This window comes from Oreochromis aureus, linkage group 9 (genome assembly GCF_013358895.1).
Source record: "Oreochromis aureus strain Israel breed Guangdong linkage group 9, ZZ_aureus, whole genome shotgun sequence".
In the NCBI taxonomy this organism is placed as follows: Eukaryota; Metazoa; Chordata; class Actinopteri; order Cichliformes; family Cichlidae; genus Oreochromis; species Oreochromis aureus.
The window spans coordinates 26186323-26205730 of NC_052950.1; the positions used below are offsets into that span (position 1 = coordinate 26186323).

A 19408-nucleotide genomic window follows, 5' to 3' on the forward strand; every position below is an offset into this window, starting at 1 on the left:
GTAACAAAGAGAGGGAAGGTAGGTAACCATGTAGAGGCCGCTAGGAAAGCTGAAACCATCAAGTACCTGCAGAGGGTCAGGCAAGTCCTGAGGAGTCAGCTGAACGGTAAGAACAAGATCCGGGCCATCAACACCTACGCCCTGCCCGTGATCAGGTACCCTGCTGGGGTAATAGGCTGGCCAAAGGAGGAGATAGAAGCCACTGACATAAAGACAAGAAAGCTCCTTGCCATGCATGGAGGGTTTCACCCCAAGTCCAGCACCCTGAGGCTGTACGCTAAGCGGATAGAAGGAGGCCGGGGACTGATGAGTGTCAGCACCACAGTCCAGGATGAGACAAGAAACATCCACGAATACATCACGAATATGGCCCCAACTGACAGCGTGCTCAGTGAATACCTCAGGCAGCAGAAACCCAAGAAAGAGGAGGGAGGCGAGGAACCATCATGGAAGGACAGGCCCCTGCACGGTATGTACCACCGGCAGATAGCGGAGGTGGCTGATACCCAGAAATCCTACCAGTGGCTGGACAAAGCTGGACTGAAAGACAGCACGGAGGCACTAATCATGGCAGCACAAGAACAAGCACTGAGCACAAGATCCATAGAGGCTGGGGTCTATCACACCAGGCAAGACCCCAGGTGCAGGCTGTGTAAAGATGCCCCAGAGACAATCCAGCACATAACAGCAGGGTGCAAGATGCTAGCAGGCAAGGCATACATGGAGCGCCATAACCAAGTGGCCGGCATAGTGTACAGGAACATTTGTGCCGAGTATAACCTGGAAGTCCCGAGGTCAAAATGGGAGATGCCCCCAAGGGTGGTGGAGAATGACCGAGCTAAGATCCTGTGGGACTTCCAGATACAGACGGACAAAATGGTGGTGGCTAACCAACCGGACATAGTGGTGGTAGACAAACAGAAGAAGACGGCCGTAGTGATCGATGTAGCGGTTCCGAATGACAGCAACATCAGGAAGAAGGAACACGAGAAGCTGGAGAAATACCAAGGGCTCAGAGAAGAGCTCGAGAAGATGTGGAGGGTGAAGGGGACGGTGGTCCCCGTGGTAATCGGAGCACTAGGTGCAGTGACTCCCAAGCTAGGCGAGTGGCTCCAGCAGATCCCGGGAACAACATCGGAGATCTCTGTCCAGAAGAGCGCAGTCCTGGGAACAGCTAAGATACTGCGCAGGACCCTCAAGCTCCCAGGCCTCTGGTAGAGGACCCAAGCTTGAAGGATTAACCGCCCACAGGGGCGAGCGGGGAATTTTTTTTTTTTTTTTTTTTTTTTTATATATATAGTTATGAATTAACAGGCTTCTGAAGATAGCTTAATCAGCTAGTTACCTGATTCAGCTAGCTGCATCACATTTTATCTTTTTGCCTTTTTGATGTTTCCAGCTGTCTGACTCAGTAAAGCTGCTTTCACATGCTGTTTCTTCTTGTTTTTACAGCCGTTCTTAATTTTAAAAAATACTTTTAACAGTGTAGTCCCTCAGCAACACATTGCTGCATGATAATAATGAGCAAATGTGCTTGAAAAACACCAGTTGTGTTGCCTGCTTCTTGTTGCAAAAGACAGAATTGATGTTAATTAACAACAGAAGTACACATGAACGTCATTATAAAATAACACGTCAGAATTTGTTTTCACTCTCTTCAGCAGCTACAACTACGACTAATTACTTCATATAGACTTTGTTTATGGTATTCTCATGATTTTATAGTTACATATGCTTAATCATTGTGTATGCAGTTAGAATACATAACCTTATACAGATTACAATAATCCTTATAATACTTATTGCACATGGTGTACAATTATAATCATTTAAATCAGCAGCTTCATATCTGCCATATCATTGAGGATTCTAGCCTAGCTGTGTTTGTATTACATTGATAAAACACTGTGAGCATCCCCCAGCAGCTAGAAGCCTGTCGGATAATTGTGTTCAAACACAGTTATTTATGCTTGGAGCATTTTTTTTTCTAATGAATCCACATGCAATTATTATGTACTTGTCAACATTCGGATTCAAACGGTTGTATGATTTACTTTGTGAATAATGAATAAGTGTTTATTTGAACAGTGAGGTAACTAACTGTAATATCTTTTTAAACAAGCCCGGCTGATCACTGCTGTGTTTTGTGTCATTAATAGTTTGTTTAGAATTTGCCCCCCCCAAAATGATTTTAATTGTTATGAGCATATGCATTTTTTTTTTATTTTCTATCCAAGTTCAGTAATTTGTTTGCAAGCACAAAGAAACACAGTAGTGCTGCACTATAACACACATTGAAGGCTAAAGCGCATTGAAGCCGTGCAAATCAAACAGCGACAGAGTGTATGGGTTTATGAGGTGTACATGAGCAGCTGGAACTGATGAAATGACTGTCACTTCTTTGGCGGTGAGGTAAATCAATAATAGTACTGAAGGGTTCATTTCAAATTGAGTTGATAGGCAACAAAAAGCAATAAGGTCTAAGTGGATGGAGGCGCCCTGAAAACACTTTTAAAAGCCTGTGAGAGTCATCTTGAAGGGAATATGGAGTTAGGTGAGGGGAGAGTTTTTGAGGACTTCATGTTTTGCAAATTCTCAACTCCACTTCTCTCACTTCTGTTTTTATTAAATGTGTGTTGGCTGTCTAAACAATATCAAATCTCAAATAGTTTGTTTTATTTAAACTGCTGTTGTGCTTACATTTACTGCACATCTGCAAGCCACTTTGAAACACACCTTTTCACAAGGTGTGCTGCAAAGTGGTTTGCAGCAACAGCTTGAAACGGAAGACTTGGGGTGGTCTAATCACTGCAAAAGGGAAAGAAACTTGGTTTGCCTATAGCAGGTCTGACTGACACTAACTTGCCTTGTCTAAAGTAAGAATGCTCTCTGCGGGATCCTGATGTAAACGGTCTATTCAGTGTTTAGTTCTTTAAACATAGCGCTGATTTCTCTGATCTGTAGATTCCTTTTTTTATTTTTTTACCGCCCCCCCTACTGCCTTGATATACTCAAGGTCCAAGTAAATCAGATAATTACAAAGAAAGACTTTCTCTTTATCCCTAATGTTAAACAGCGTGAAGCAGAAATAAATTGGCATGTGTTTTTTTTTGTTTGTTTTTTTTTTTTCCCAATGCTGGTGGTGGATTGAGAAGCTGAAGTGTCAGTGAGTAATGAGGCCAACAGGCAAGACTGATTGGCATTCCTGATAAACATAAATGACTTCCACTGTGAAAACTGGCCAAAAGCAGGTTGGCTGTAGCCGTGGGTGGTTTCATGTGTTCTCAGCGAGTTCATATTTGAGGTTTTTGCTCATTTGTTTGCCCTGCCATTCATTTGGTAGTACACTCATTTATCAAGTAAGTCAAAAATAGAATTTGAATTCCATGGTGCTGCTTGTCCTGCTTTACAGCAGTGGAGATAAATAAACACATTTATTATGGGGAATACCCTTTGAAGAGCCATAGATGAAAGAAGCCAAATTACTAGAAATATAAAGGGCGATTTTTAATTAAAATTCCTGTTGAATTTTTTATTAACCTATATTTTACTGCACATCTAAGCTTTAGGGCTGTATTTCTGTATTGGAGACTTCGTTTTAGTTAGCCACTGACAGACACTATAATTTTCCCCAGCAGCTTGTGTCACTTTCAAACCAGTCATCATGCACAGCCTTGGGCATGGACAAATGACCTGGAACTGACAAGAAAAATCCCATTTCATCCAGAACTTAACACTGCAACCCTGGCTCACCTCAGGGCTTATAATATAGCCCAAAGAAACTACCCGTTTCACTGCGGTTTTTAATCACATGGTGATGTATTATGTGGAGGGAACTGTTCAAGGTTAGGGCCATTAAAGCACTATATATTTCTATTCCCTTTTGTGATGTATAAATTATTTCTTTATATGTATTGCTTTTATGCTCAGGATGAGAGGACAGTTGAGAATAATCTGTGCTCACACTTCATGGTTAGGGTAAGGAGTAGTTACAACAGTAACTGAATTATGTTTTTTTTTTCCTTTTTTGTTGGTTTACTTATACAACTTTGGTGACTTCTTACCTTCTACCTTCCTGTTATAAAATCCAAGACAAGGCCTTCCAGTGCTTTCATGGATTTGTTGTACTATATTGTGTTGTATTCTTGTGTGATTTACAGCCTCGACATTCTTGAGCAACTGTTACAGCACGATCCCCCTGCTGGGATTAATAAAGCTTTTGTGGTTTTGTTTCTGATAACATGCTTGTTAAAGACTCTGCTCACCCAGGAACACGCTCAGGAGAACAGTGAATGCAGTGAATGAAGTGTTATGTCTTCTCGAAAAATCTCAAGTCGGATAAAGATCTCAGACAAGCAGAAAAATGAGCAGCATTGTAATAAAAAAATTTTAACACCAAACTGTTACAGTGTTGTTACTTTTTTTGTAATGTCTATGTATGATGTCACGTTATTTCAGACAGCCTGACCACTCACAGAGCTACTGTAACATTTAAATATGGAGCTGAAAATGAGCATTATGGACTACTAGAGTCAATTTTCCTTGAAGTAGTATTAACTAGTCTTCCCTAATTTGTCATTCTAATTAACCTGTCATTCTGCACTTGAACCATAAAGTTTGAATGGAATTTTAATGAGTACAGTGAAGCTACTGAAGTGTCAGGACAGGTGGATGGATAATTTGGTACAATGCGAGTCTTGTTTGCATAGGTTAGGCCATCAGTCATATTGATAATGATGATGAGCTTGTACTTACCAGGTGAGGTGCTAAAAACTAGGATTGCAACAACAAATGCTAAAAATTAAAATGGATAGAAACATCTTTTAGCCATTTTGCTGTACGGTATATTGTGGACACTAGTGAACTTACGAGATACAAAAGGTGAGGCAGCAGCGCACGTTGGAGAATGCTTTGAAACAAATCTGGCTGCTCCAGCTCACAACTAAGAGGACGTAAGGGGTTTGGCTTGTTTACCTTGTTTCTCACTGTCTGAGCCTCCGGCAATGTTTCTGTCTAATCAGAACTCACGCAATTATGCAACCAATTTTCAGCCTTAATTTCAGTAGATTAACACAACTGTTGACAAAAAATAAATAAATGGCCTGAGATGCACCCCCTCTTGATGCACCCCCTCTTAACACACGTCCCTAAATTTAAAAGGAACTCTTGATGGCTGCGTGTTTGTTGCGCAGCTGTTTGTCATCTACCATTTTATCAAACATGAGAGTAGAAGTTTACACTTCATTTTGAGAAGTAAAGAGGCTACCATGGAAATTAAGGTTTTCATAATGTGTCTCAAAAAGCAAAAATCTATTGTAGGAATATTAAAGACTATGGATTGGCAAGAAACAGCATTTTACTACTGAATTAAAGCAGTAATGCAAAAATAAATTTAAAAAAATGGCAAATGAGCTGGTAGATGAAGAGGCACAGGTCTTGTGAAGGAGCAGAAATCCATGCATACTGCAAGCTTAATGACTGCACAGCCACTCAAGAATGCTCCTCAGGACTTACACGGACACGTTTCCTTGCCAACAATCAATACTTCATGACCGTAACATCAGAGGATTAGCTACAAGATGCAAACCCCTGAAAAACTTCAAAAACAGAAAGGCCAGGTTGCAAAGGCATATTTAAGGAACCTGTAGAATTTTTGAACAAAGTTTTATGCGCTCATGAAACAAACATCAGCCTTGAAAAAAAAAATGATAGTAAGAGCAAATTATGGAGAGAAAAGGGAGCTATTCATGAACCGACCATAACAAGCTCATCTGTTAAAAGTGATGGCAGAGCATCATTAGGGTTGGATGTCTTTGATGGATGTCTATAGATTGAGAGTTCATCTTTTTCTAGATTTCCATAAATTATTAGATAATAAGACTTTGTTTGCTGGGTTGGCATCTGATCTGGGTGCTTCCTGGTGTTTTAGAACTGTCCAACTGTGAGGAGGCCCCAGAAAAGACCCTGGAGAGGCTGGAGAGATTATCTCTCCTAACCACCTTGGGAATGTTTCACTGACCTCTCTGAAGTATTGGAAGAGGTGTCAGGAGAGAGAGGTGTCTAGTGATGTTTGCTTAGACTTAGTAAAATTCCTTAGTAAGGTATTGGACCATAATTCATTCAGAATAATTCATTGTATTGATATTGATTGGTATTGATTCTGTAAGCCTCTAATACTCTACTGGAGGGTTGGAACAGTATTATTCCACTAGATACTCCCTCATTTAGTGTTTTAATGATGTTGGAAAGTACTGTCTGTACAAAATCTCCTAGATGTGAAGAGCGGGATTAGGATTTAGTGACCACAAAGGCCATTATTCAGTTCTGAATAATATACAGTGGTTGTTGGCTAAGGCTTAGGAGGAGCTTAGAGTAGTTTGTCTACTAATCGGAAGGTTGGTGGTTTGATCACTGGCTGTTCCACTCTGCATGCCGCAATATCGTTGGGCAAGATACTGAACCGCAAGTTGCTACTGTGTTCATCGGAGTGTAAAAGTTAGCAAGACAGCATGCAGATACAGAAAAAAGTCCTTCTGTGAATGGGTGAATGAGGCTTGTGGCATAAAGCGCGTTGAGGAGAAAAGCTCTGTGTAAGAACCGATCCATTCTTCATACTCATCAAACCTCATCAATGAAGGCATGGTCATCCTGGAAGGGACCACTTCCATCAAGATAATTTGATCACTGAACAAATTGAGTTCAGTTTTAATTTGTTTAATTTGTTTAATTTGTCATCTGTTTGTTCATCTTTTTGTATTAATGTTAATCTGCTCAATTCGGCGAGCCTCAATTAGTAGCTGTTACTTTATTTTTCAAATGAATATGCAGAAACCTGTGCAAACATTAGGATGTGGACTGGAGGACAGTCCACACACCCTGCCCAAATTTAAAAAACATACAAGAAAGGATGTCCATAAAGCTCATATGCAAACTTTATGTAAATCTGTGGCCTTCTTTCTGTCTGCCTCACTAAAGTTTTGTTGCCTTGCGTCTCTGCCTCTCTCTCTCCCACCTTCTTGCCGCTCCCTCTGACTCCCTGGAGTGAGGCTGGGTTAGGGCTGTGCCCAGGGCAGCAGGCTGTTTTAATAAGACATACTGCCATGGAAAGGTATAGATCAGAGGAGAAAACAGCGCTCTGGGCTAATGCACAGCAAGTCAAGGCAGAGAGGAAAGTAAGAGGGAGAACGTCAGGGGAAGAGAGAGAGCTAGAAAGAGGTAGATTGAAGGGAAGACATAATGCCTAGGGTCCTGTGAAAGAATAGATGGCTTTGTGTCTTTGAAAGAGCACAAAACAAAGAGCAGGAGAGGTGAAGGAGTGATGATAAGGTCTAAAATGATGAACTCAGCAGGAGGGCTTATATAAGGGCGGTGATGGGAAGGATTTGAGAGATCTGTGGTATCTGTGAAGTGTCTCGAGGCGTGTGGTTAACGGAGATCAGTAGTTTGGTGAGAAATAAAGATGAAAAAGGTGCCTTAAAGAGATGCGGGTCTCTGAATTTAAGCCTAAGCCCAACTGTGAAAACAAAGTGTGTCACAAAGCAAAATAAAGTCCTGTCAATCTCCCTGGCATCTGATTTAATAACCATTTTGCTTTTTTTACTCATTCAAGCCGCGATCTTCAGCAATTACCATTTCATATACGAAAGTAGACCTTTAACAAGATGTCAAGCAAAGTCAAACTAAAATAATGACTCATGATGGGGGGAAAAAACAGCATCTTTTTATTTATCACCATGATTTCCATGAAGGAGTCCATTTTCTACCCTTGTTAGTATGCCAATGGTTTTTAACAAGGAGACAAAAGCTGTTGAGGGGGCGTTCGGCTATGCCTATCTAAAAATGTCTGAAACCGCTTTCCCAAGCACGTTCTGAATTAAAGCCATTGTGATGGTAATTTTGTCACCTCTAATGGACAATTAGATATGCTAGCAGATAGAGAGCACTCTGCATAACAATCTCTGGGTTCTAATTACCTCACCAAATGGCGTGGTTGCTCATGTGCCTATGGATCACTAAAGCAATAAGACAGGGGAGCGGAGATAGATTGAAGGTGAAAGGGGGCAGTAGCTGTATTAAAGTTATCCTTCCCTGGCTGCCTAAAATTAAGAATAAAAAAAAAATCAAGGTGAACTATTAATTAGCAGCTGAAATTGTTAACACCATGAATTAAATTGAATTGTTAGGCATGCATAATGGAGAAAAAGTTTAATATTGGTGAATATCTGTTAAATGGATTAGCAGCTGGCAGGGCATGAATGGAGGAAATAGTAAGTCAATAGTTATAAATAAACAGAGATAGTTTGCTAAAATTGGAAAAAGTGGTAGCCATGAAATAGTTCAGAGTAAGTTTAGCTTAGTTTATACAATTTAAGATCAACTTCAAATGTAATGTAAAGATGAAAAAAAACTTAATTTTAAGTGTAAACGTATTTCAATAATACATTTGGAAATTCTAGATGAAAAAGGTCTAAAAAATATTTTAAAAAAGAAAAAAGTTCTGATTGATACTATAATTCATACAGTAGGTGGGCGTGTCTACACTGGGCAAAGCACTAATCAGGACTGAGCAATATTTGAATTAAAATCTGATGCTGTGTTAATCAAATCTGAGCAGTAAATAAGGTGAAGTAAAAAGATAAAAGCTGCTCTTTAGTCCATGTCATTAAGAATGTTTTATCACACTGTAATGACTGAAACTGGCATTGTACCAAACAGACATTTTAAGTCTTGTTTCAAATTAACGTTAATGTTAAAATGCGAGTAGTTGGTGGTTTGTGAAAGCTAAAAATAAGGCAGCTTGCACTCTTCATTAAAATGCATACATTCACACTGGATTTTAATCCTGTAAAAATCACACTGTGAAACAAAGGCCTGATGCCAGACAGTTTATTATTGAGGACGGAGCTCTTCATTTGGCCAGAAAAACATAACAAGGCATAGTCTGACAAATTGTTGGCATCAGAATTGCAATCACAGTCATGACACAGACAACTGGGCAGCCCTGCTGTCTTTGCCTTTACTGCACATCTTTGCTCTGCTTCACTTTTGAAGCACAAGCATTGGTGCCATTAAGTGACCTGTTAATAATTGTTATACTGGTTGATTACAAAAAAAAGGAAGTTCTTTTTGGCTGCTGATGGAACTCAAACAAGTCTAATTCAATATCCCTTTGATATTAAAAATCTAATAAGTGGAAGCATCCTCTGAAATTTAATTATGTTGCCAGTGTCCCTGACAGGTAACAACTCCATTAACACAAAAAAAATGAAGGCTGTTTTTTCTGCTATCATGTCTGCTTTTACTTAATTTTTAGAAGGGAAATATTTTTTTGAACCCAGACTTTTAATTTGCAGAACTTGTGACAGAATATAGGGGCTAATTTCTGGCTTTATCAATATGTCTATAATTTCCTTAAGTTCTTAGCGATGTCTAACTTTTTTCTTCCTGTCTTCTGTCTCATCATCCAGGTAATGAGCTGTTGTACCGCAATCAGGACGGCGACGTCGTCAAGTTCAACGTTGACACCAACGAGCAAACCATCTTGGTGCATAACAAGAAATTTGTAAGTCTTTTCATCTTACAATCAAAGCACTGAAGGGCTGACCATGATTGCCTATGAGTTCAATTCAAACATTTCAAACAATAGTGTCAACAAATCAAAGAACCCAAAGCTTTTTTTTTGTTGCTTTTTCCCCCCCACAAATTATCCATTTTCGGAGTGAAATGTGAGCTGCATATTTAACACTTGGTGAAACATCAAAATGGAGATGTAGCATCAGTGTCGCAGCAGCTTGGGTGACAACACGCAACATTATGTCTGCCATCAAATCACCAAGCCCTAGTGCAAAGACTAATGCAGCTCCCATTTGCTTTAGGAACCAAGCAATCTGTCAAACGCAGTCAGTTAAGGACCAGTTTAATGAAAAACTGCCATGCGTGATTGGAGGTCTCTTCTTTTTATTGTATGCATTTTTTTTCTTCTTCTAACATCCTTCTTTTGACTCCTAGGAAATGTACAAAGCCAGCAAGTATGAGGTGTCTCCTGACCTGAAGCATGTGCTGCTGGCCTACAATGTTGCACCGGTGAGCATCTCATTTGTTTGCTTGTTTTTTGAATTAGCAACCTGACAGCCAAATATGTCAGCCACTTCTGCTGAGGGGTGGGGTGTAGGCCTGCAATGAAGCATAGGCAGTGGGGGGGTGGAGGGAGGAGAAAGTAATCATGGCGGGGTGTGAAGGCCTGTCGCACATCGCTGCCTGTCAGCGAGGGTGGCGGGGGCTAGCACAGCCAAGCAGAACTGTACTGAGAGAGGCACAAACACAAACAAACCCCTCGGTGCTACACGGCCTCGCGGAGGGGGAGATGAGATCAACAGCAGCACCATCATATGCATCAAAGCATTTGAGCTCCTGATACAGGTGGATCAACTATATTGATCCACCTGATACAGGTGGATCAACTATATTGATCCATTTAGGTGGATGATAGTTCCCTGTTTACTACTGCGTCACCACTTAGTCACTGTAGAGAGAACTGGTTCCTATTGTTAGTTTATGAAGGATGCTGGCAGAAACACTGTATAACCTTGTGTTATTGCCTGAGATGAATTGAAGATATTACAGCACACTCGAGTGTGGTGGAATGTACGTGTTCGCATTTACTATCCAACTAGACCGCCATCACCTTGATAGATGACAGTCATTCCTGCTATATGCTCATCGTAGCACAGTCGGCGCACATTCATGCACTATGAGATGCGGGATGGGTCGTGTTTTTATTAAATACCCCACTTGTATTATAAAACATGGAGAACCGCTCTTCCTGAAGATGTCTGGTCTCTACTGGGTAATGTTCATGGATACATAATGTCTGACTGCTGAGTGCCGACTGTAACAAAAACTGTTGTCATTTAAAAACTAAAAGGTTAGGATTTCAAAGACACATCATAGCTGTCGTTAATCTGGTCAACATAAATGTGGTGTGATCTGCCGATTAAATCCAAAATCAGCTGGTTTAAATTAGGTCGATCTATCCTTCAGGGTTATGTTGTTGTGGTCCTTTTCACCATTTCTAGTGCCGCTGCTATTTTTTGATCACTCCCTGGAAGTCACAGGTCGGGTCGTTTGCACCGAATGTCCACCCTGCAGTGCCTCGGGGCTTTACAGTAGCACTTTACACTGACAGTCAGACCTTGGGGTACAAATTCAAGTAACAACCTTGCTTCTGGTTGCACTCCTGATCTCATGCACTGCCTTCAGGCTTTGGACAGTGAGGACTTTTCGACTTGAAACTCCTGCTTGGCGTCTTGGTACACAGCTCTCATTACCAGCAATGATCTTCGACATGAAAGTCGGGCCAATTCGACACAGAAGTTAATGTTCTCGCTCTGGGCAAATTTGAGCTCCGTGGTGAAATCCCAAACTCCGACCGCAAGTGGTCAGAATGGGACTTCCAGCCACCAATCTAAAAATAGCAGCAGTGCTGGAAGTGGCCCAGAGGTGCACAATGTCACACACGTACTGTTTTCTGACAGCACACACGTAGAAAAATAAGTATATCGCAACAACAAAATGGTAAATTGGGCTCCATATTGACTATTCTGACTGAAGAATCCTTTTTCTGTTTTTTTTCCCCTCCTCAAACTGCACCTAGTATCAGAGATGCCGCTGGATGCGGCCAGAAATGTGTGACTGAATTGCAGCCTTGCTGAGGTGTCACAGTGTATTGACCCAGTGTTGAGTATACAACATCACTGCAGCAAGATAAGACATTAAACCCTTGAATTTCCAGGGGATGGTGGGTTACTGTCAGCCTTTGGTACTGATATGAAAAATACTGTCATATTGATATGGAGCATTGTGGCTTTGGGACAAGGCCATTCTTCTTTTTCTCCTTCTTCTTTTTTAATTTAGGAGGAAACTATTGAGATTTTATGGCAGCACTTCACAGTGTTTCCTCAAAAGTACCTGCTTAACAAGGACCCTTTTTATTTTAAAGTTCAAAGGATTAATTATCATCGGTCCTAATGCAGTTTTTGCTTTCTTTACTTTCAGAGAAGACACTGTTTTACTTAATATAAGTAAACAGGGCAATTATGATGTCTTAATTGATTCTGCTATGAGAACAAAGAATTGGCATGAATTAAAAGGTCAAGGTTAAATATCCTACATCTCATTCCAGGTGTACCAGTATTCCTACACGGCCTTCTACATCATCTGCAGTCTGGAAACGCCGTAAGTACACATCAGGGCTGAGTCACTCCATTAAAATTGTGTTTTTCTTATATTATCTCACCTGACCTTTCTGCCTGTGAAAATGTGAAAGAAACTCATTTACACCTGTTTTGCCAACTACCTCCCACAAAGCACCTCTGACATCAACCACACTGTTTACTTCCAAACCTGCACTTGTGCCTCTGCAAAGCGAAACGGTGCTATCAGATAATCTGCAGCCTCAAATCGCAGCTGTAGTCAGCCGTAGCCACAACATAGGCAGATGTTTATCCTCATTCGCCCTGTCCTGAGTTAGCCCTGCGACGACAGACCTCAAATTAAGAAGCGCGCAAAAACAGAAGGTAAATTACCAGAGCAAGGATTAGATTCAGCATGCACCTGTCAAAATGAGCTACAGTTCACAGAAGAAAGTTACACTAATAGCACTGCTTTGGGTTGAAAATGAGCCTTTTTCTGCAATGTCAAGAGATCTTGCAGATCTCTCGTCCTTCAACGTTAAGCTATTAAAAACAGCTAAAGAAAGGAACACGTAACAATGAAAAATCTGCTCTCACTGCTGCGGTTAAACCTGCCGTGTGCATGTTTCTGTGTGTTCTCGGCTTTTTATTATAACTAGAAACGTGACAGAGGAAAACCAATTAAACCTTTTTTCTTAACATTTACTTAGATAGGATCACAATGGTACTGTTTGCTATTCTGAAACATATTTCATTATGTTACTTAGTCGCTGCCAGAAGAAAGTATCTTCTTGTACCACTCTTTACATTACTTTTGCATTATTCTGCAACATGGCCTCTGATGCATTGTCACGTAATTACCAGTTAACAGTATAAACCTCAGGCTACAGTTTCACAGACTGACACAAATCTCTATCCTAATGAGACCGCGCACAAGATCTTTCTGCTGCTGTTTAAGTATTAATTCAAAGCCGACAGCAAAGTTGGTGAAAACCGTCCCAAAGTGCACTTCACAGCAATTTTCACAGTGATTCTGCTGGAGAAACAGGTGCACGCAGAATTCAAGGTTACAAAGCTACAAACCTGCTCATCACTGCTTTTTTTACCCATTAAAAATGAAACGTTGGCAGCTTGGATGCGGTCGGCATGCCCTAAGTTTTTGGGGTTCCTGTTTCTTGCTACCAGTGTAGTATCTTAGCAGGTCCAGTCGATAGTTGTTTCTGGGCTGGGCACAGTTAGCACTGTACCCTCTGTGTGTCCAGATCGCCACGTATGCTCAACAGGAACTGATATCAGCTCATTGTGGCACAAATGTGTACAAAAATTTGAGGTACATTCGCCCCCCTGGTATTCACGAGGGTTAGGGACCACTTCACTGAAAACACTTGTAACTGCATATTTTAATAGTTCAAACACCAAATATACCTTAACCTGTCATCCTAATGAAAATAATTAGCAAATATTTTAGATGTGCTCTATGAAAAAAATCAGCATATAGGCAAATTTTCCTCGAATAATTTGAAGTTAAGTTCCACAGTAAAATCCGTGAATACTGAACCGCGAATAGGCGGGTGTTCACTGTATTTGATTATTTTGTCATATCCGCCCGTCATGCAAATAATTGAAGACCATTAGAAGAATGCGATGTGAAAACAAGACATACAGGAAATCCAGTTTAGAAGCATCAGTTTACCAGATGGTGAATGTAACTGTGAGCAAACCCACGCAGGTACACTGAGCAGGTTCAAACCTAGAACCTTGTTGCCATTCAGTGACAGAAAAGAGCAAACCTGCTGCCAGTTAATCAAGTGCTACAAACATCTAGCTAAAAAGCCTCCCCTGCCAAGTCATATTAGAGGCATTTTTGTGCTGTGACTATCCACCTTACTTATTTCCCTTTTAAATTACTTCCACACCAGGTCACAGTATGACAGCACTGTCAGCACCTCTCCTGCTTAAACCTATTTACATGCTGCCACCCAGTGGTGCCGCGTCAAAAAACACCTGCGCTGATGTCCTCATTCATTCTGAGTTTCAGACAAAGACACAGAGGCAGTGGCACCTCTAATTCTGCAGCCTGCACTGCGCAGCACTTTTCCCAATAAGGAGAGGTGACACTGTTATAGAGCGGTGGTATTTATGGATACACTTAAAGCTTTGTTCTCAGATGTTGTACACTTGTTCCTCTGCCGCTGCATCGCTGGGAGCAGACAGTCATTGTGTTTATGTGTCTTCACTTTTGTCTGATAGTGTTCCCCCCCCCCCTGTGTCTGTGCACCCCAGGGAAACGTGGAACCTGAACCCTCCAGAGGTGCGAAATGCTCAGCTTCAGTATGCAGGCTGGGGACCCCAGGATCAGCAACTGGTACGAGCTGCATGAATCCCCTCTTTCATATCTGCTTTCAAACTAATTAATTTTTCATTCAGTTTCAGTGAAAAAAAAAAAAAAAAAAGGAAAAAAAAAACCATAAATAAAAAAAATCTGGAAAGGTCCATCTGAGAGGTTTAGAAACTTGCCCTTGGTGTACAAAAAAGTGCAAAAAACCCTAACTTTGCAGCACACAGACGGAAAGCTAAGTTAAGTTTTCACACCCTGTGTCCTTCGCTGCCTGTTTTTAATTTTAATAGGTGATGGAATTAATTATATTTGAAGGTGCGTTTCGACCAGAGGGACCTAATATTTCACCACCCGATGGGAGGAGTTACAGTGAGTGAGTGGAATTCTGGGTTCTGTTTGTGCCCTTGGTTTAAACCTGCTTTAATCAATTGTTGTGGCCACCTGAGTGCAGCGAGCTGCAAACCCAACACTGGCAGATCATTACTTTTTAAATAACAAGCATATGGCAAATATTAGCTTAGATAAATTAGCGAATGCAGAGTGGCACTAATTAGCAGTTTAACTGCTATTTGTGGTTGCATATGAATGTCCAACTGCAAATACAAATCTGGGTGCACCCTGGTGAGACCAGCGCAGGTAAATGTGCAGATAAACAGGTAGGTGTCCTGTGCGTGGCCTTCTGCAATTTGTACTCCGAGTATTCTCATTAGTAAGACACATGTGAGAAAGGGCAACTTCAGACACTGTGCTGACCCAGTTCTCAGTGTCTATATGTGTGAAAATGGTTAGTTTGCCAGTTGTGGGGGTTTTCTTGGTGTAAACCTTAAAACAGCTAATCTTGATAGGATCATGAGAATACAGTGAACTAAGAAAGTGGCACAGTGGTGTAGTGTTTAGCACTGTTATGTCACACCAGGAAAGTCAGAGGAAAGAATCCAGTTTCTGCCTTTCTGCTTTTTGTGTGGACTTTGCATCTTCTCTCCAGGCTTCCTCCCACAGTCCAAAGACATGCATGAGGTTAGCTCATTAGTGATTCTAAATTGGCTGCAGGTGCAAGTGTGAATGGTTGTCTGGGATAGGCTCCACCCCCCATCCCAACAACTCTGAATTGCATTAGCAGAAGATGACTATCCCCCAAACAATGTTTGAATGTTAAAAATGCTGGCTTTGCATTGTAGTGTGCGTGGTCAAAATTAAACTTTGTGGAAACAGTGTTAAATAAGCGCAGCATTTTTGTGCTCAGAAGACAAATCAACAAACCAAACACAATAGCAGAGAGCTGCCACGAAAATGAAAACAGTATTTGGTGTGGCTTATATTATTTTATAGCCTCTAGTGTGGGGAGTTCTCAAAGTTTTGATGACTGAGTGCAAGTTTAGGTGCCAGCACAGGCTTGAGGGCTGCACTGGAGAAATGAAAACTTTTAGGTGCTGTTTTATGTTGGTAATTCTCATTTTTGTGCTTGTTTTTTTTACCATTAGTCAGGAGGCCGTTATATTTCTTTACACCAGCTGTATTTGTCAAAGTTAGGAAGGTTGAGTCTGCTACAAAGGATACAACAGAGGACCTGCAGATGAAGAGAAATGCTCTCTATCTGTGCTGCTCTATCATACCATGAGATGAACTATGGATGAATAGTAGTGCATTTTGTTATGGTCACATAAAATGTTACAAGGAGCCATCACCGGTCTGCACAGTGCACTTTAAGAACCTTGGTTACTAAGTTGCTTTTCATTGATCCACTTTATCTGATAGATTCAGCAGTAATTGATGACACCTTATTACACCATAATTAAGGTGTCATGACCTTTATTACCCTTAAATTTGGTCCAAGTAAGGCCTGTATTCTGAATCGGTTTGGTCTCATTGGTGAGGTATGACAATTACCGCTCCAAGAGCATGGTCCCAGAATTGGGGCACGGCTAATCTTTGTCTTTCAAATGCCACATTTTCCTCCAGTTGTTGATATGGTGTAAGTTATAATCCTTGAAAACAAACAGTTTTGTCCCTCGGGGTTTGAATCATCCCGATGAGTCGCTGATATTTCCCAGTAAACACATTTGAAATTAAACACTGCTGTTTGAATCACAAGAAGCAATGGTCCTTTGCAACTGTTCTGAGATGAAACACCCCCCCACACACATACACCTTCTTCCTTCATCACACAATCAGACTTGTCAGGGTATTAATGAAGTTCAGTGTGTTGGTTTGCAGGGCAGTCAGACTGTGTGATTACATCCTGCAGCACAATGCTATTAATTACCTGTTATCTCGTCACTGGATTAATTAACGCTCTTGCTAGATTGATATAGCCTCAAGTTTCCCACCATTAGTCATGAAGCTGTATTACTTTCAGCTGCTGAGTTTTGTTAGCATGAAACTGAGCAGCTGGTATCCCTGAAGGTTCAGGTGCCCTCTTGTCAAGGAGGTTGCGGTTGCGAGAGACGTCCATCAACTGAAACAAGCCGACACAGACTTCGAGCCAAGGCATGTGTTGTGATATCTGCACTTCTAATATACGTAAATCAGCCCACCTGTTATCCTTTTCCCAAATCCCTTATGCACATGATTAAATCTCCTTTATGTTCCCATAGAAACTGCTCACATACATGCCTGTGCAAAAACACAGCTGTCCAGACACGTTTAGCAATTTGTTAGTCAGTTAAAAAGTTAAAAAGTCAGTGTAAGTGGATAAATAAGGGTCGTTGTGCTTTCTCTGCAACAAAAGCAGGTCGAGGAGTTTGCTTTTATACTCTTTAACGTGTGGTCCACAAATATTCAAGCAGATTTGGGTGTGTTACATTAACTCCTTTCTATCTGTCTGAGCTCCTTCACATTCACACACCTGTAAGAGCTCTGGGGTCATGTCAACAGCTGCTCTTACTCAAGCTTAAAACCTAATTAAAAAAGAGACGCGATCAAGCTTTGCAGCAACAGTACCGGATCTATGGAATAATCTACATATCTGCACACAGATTTAAACTCATACATTCTCCTTGCTATTTGGCTCCAGTGTGACATTCTTGTTTTATTTTATTTTGTTTTGTATTTATTTCATATTGTCCTATTTTGATGTATGCTGTCCACAGCATTTCTGCATTTTAATGTTGATTTTCTCTGAGCTGTATATTTTTATTAGCACTATGGTCAACTCTGTGGTTTTAAATGTGCTTTATAAACACATTTGACTTTGACCTTGACAATACGCTACAGTCACATTAGGGAAAACTGGTTGACAACGGTGACATGAACATATTTATCGTGACCATAGTGAACTTCTGATGTTGTTGCCTTTGAAATTGCTGCATCAAAGATGAGGGACCAGGTCTGCAATCATAGCCAGCTGCTGTCTCCAAGCAACGTTGGTGCATTAAGATGGTAATAAAATGGTAATAAGACAGAGTCAATTTGATATTGAATGGTGTCAAGTTGGCAATTGCATGTAAACTGTTTGTGATAATCGGGTTATTAACCATGATAAATTGGCAACAATTGGAAATCTGTTGCCATCTACACAAATTAAATGGAAATTCATGTTAAATACTTCCGTCCTGAGTCCAGCCAGAACTTCATTTAGCCAGTTGAGTCAAGTTCCCTACTCCATAAACCTTCTCTCATCAGAGAATGACTAAAGTCAGGTTGCCTCCTACCAGGAGACCTGAGTGCGTGACCAGGTTGAAGTGTGTTGTACGCTCAATCTGTCTGTGACTGGTTTGTTGCCACAACTGTATGCAATCAGTTGCTAAAGTAAATGCAACAAAACCAAAAAAACACCAATAAAAATTCTGAGCAACCACAAGAAGGTTGGCAGGTTTTACTGCAGTGTGACTGAGCCATTAGAGACTTTGTGTTTGCATATGACAGTGAGACCGAGAAAGGGAAACTGTAATACAGTTTTCATTGAAATCGCACTACATACAGGAGTACAATGTGTGTGACAAATAATTCAAGGCTTATTAAGTATTAAAAGTCCTCCTGCCTCCTTGGAGAATTACAAGGGAAATCCTTACTAAGAGTGAAAAGTTAAAACCCTGGAACCTTCCCATGACCATTTGACTGTCCTGACCTGGCCTAAACATTTTTCTCATCCAGCTCTATGCAATTATACACTTGGCCTCAGAATGATTAAAAGCTCCCAATACCATGTTCACACTCGGGTTAAACAAGCATAACATGTAATAACATGCCCCATTTTAGTTTAGAAAATTTAGTATGATAACATTAATTACCACTTAGATTAACTTGATTAAATATGTTGTTAAAATCTAACCTGCCCTACTCTGTGCTGGAGTGACTGGTCCAACCAGACCAAAGTATCCAGAGACTGTTCCAGATACTCTCACTGACTGCCATCAATGGTAGAATTTTACCTTCCTTCAGAGAACGGGGCCAGGTCTTCTCTCTGTGCTGTGGCCTAGATTAGCTTCTAAACAGGGACTCCATCTGTACCAGTGTGACACCAAAACACACGGGCCCACGGCTTACGTCTCCTCAGGAGAAAGTAATTGTGACACACACTGTATTACTTTTAAAGAGGGTCTGTTTGCTTAAGAAACTTTTAGCTAGCATTTTTTTTTTTTTTTTTTTTGCTTTACTGTCATGTTGTTTAAACACAGCTGACTTAGATTTCTACAGGAGATTTTCCTGTGTAGTATTTGACCCTTTTTGCACTGTTGTAAGAAGTATTTAATCAGCAAGCAGCAATCTCCAGCTCCCTGAATGGTTTCATCATTCATACAGCTCAGAGGGAATATTTGTTGGAGAATCATTCACAAACTGATACCATGATACCTGCTTGAGGCCAAGAGATTCCAAATCCTTGAGATACCGAGCGAGCCCTTTTCTGTAATAGCCTGAGATTGATTTCAGCATGGCATTA

At 40.8% G+C, this 19408-nt stretch overlaps 1 protein-coding gene across 4 annotated transcripts in view; it reads left to right on the plus strand.

The window, feature by feature from the left end:
- The window catches only part of LOC116324446 (dipeptidyl aminopeptidase-like protein 6), a 261572-nt gene that overhangs the window by 213216 nt on the left and 28948 nt on the right, over nucleotides 1-19408 (plus strand). For all 4 annotated transcript variants that reach the window (XM_039617141.1, XM_031745037.2, XM_039617140.1 and 1 more), the window contains 4 exons: nucleotides 9468-9562; nucleotides 10009-10083; nucleotides 12182-12234; nucleotides 14475-14556. In XM_039617141.1, the coding sequence (XP_039473075.1) occupies nucleotides 9468-9562; nucleotides 10009-10083; nucleotides 12182-12234; nucleotides 14475-14556 (305 nt within the window). The remainder of the gene's footprint in view (nucleotides 1-9467; nucleotides 9563-10008; nucleotides 10084-12181; nucleotides 12235-14474; nucleotides 14557-19408) is intronic.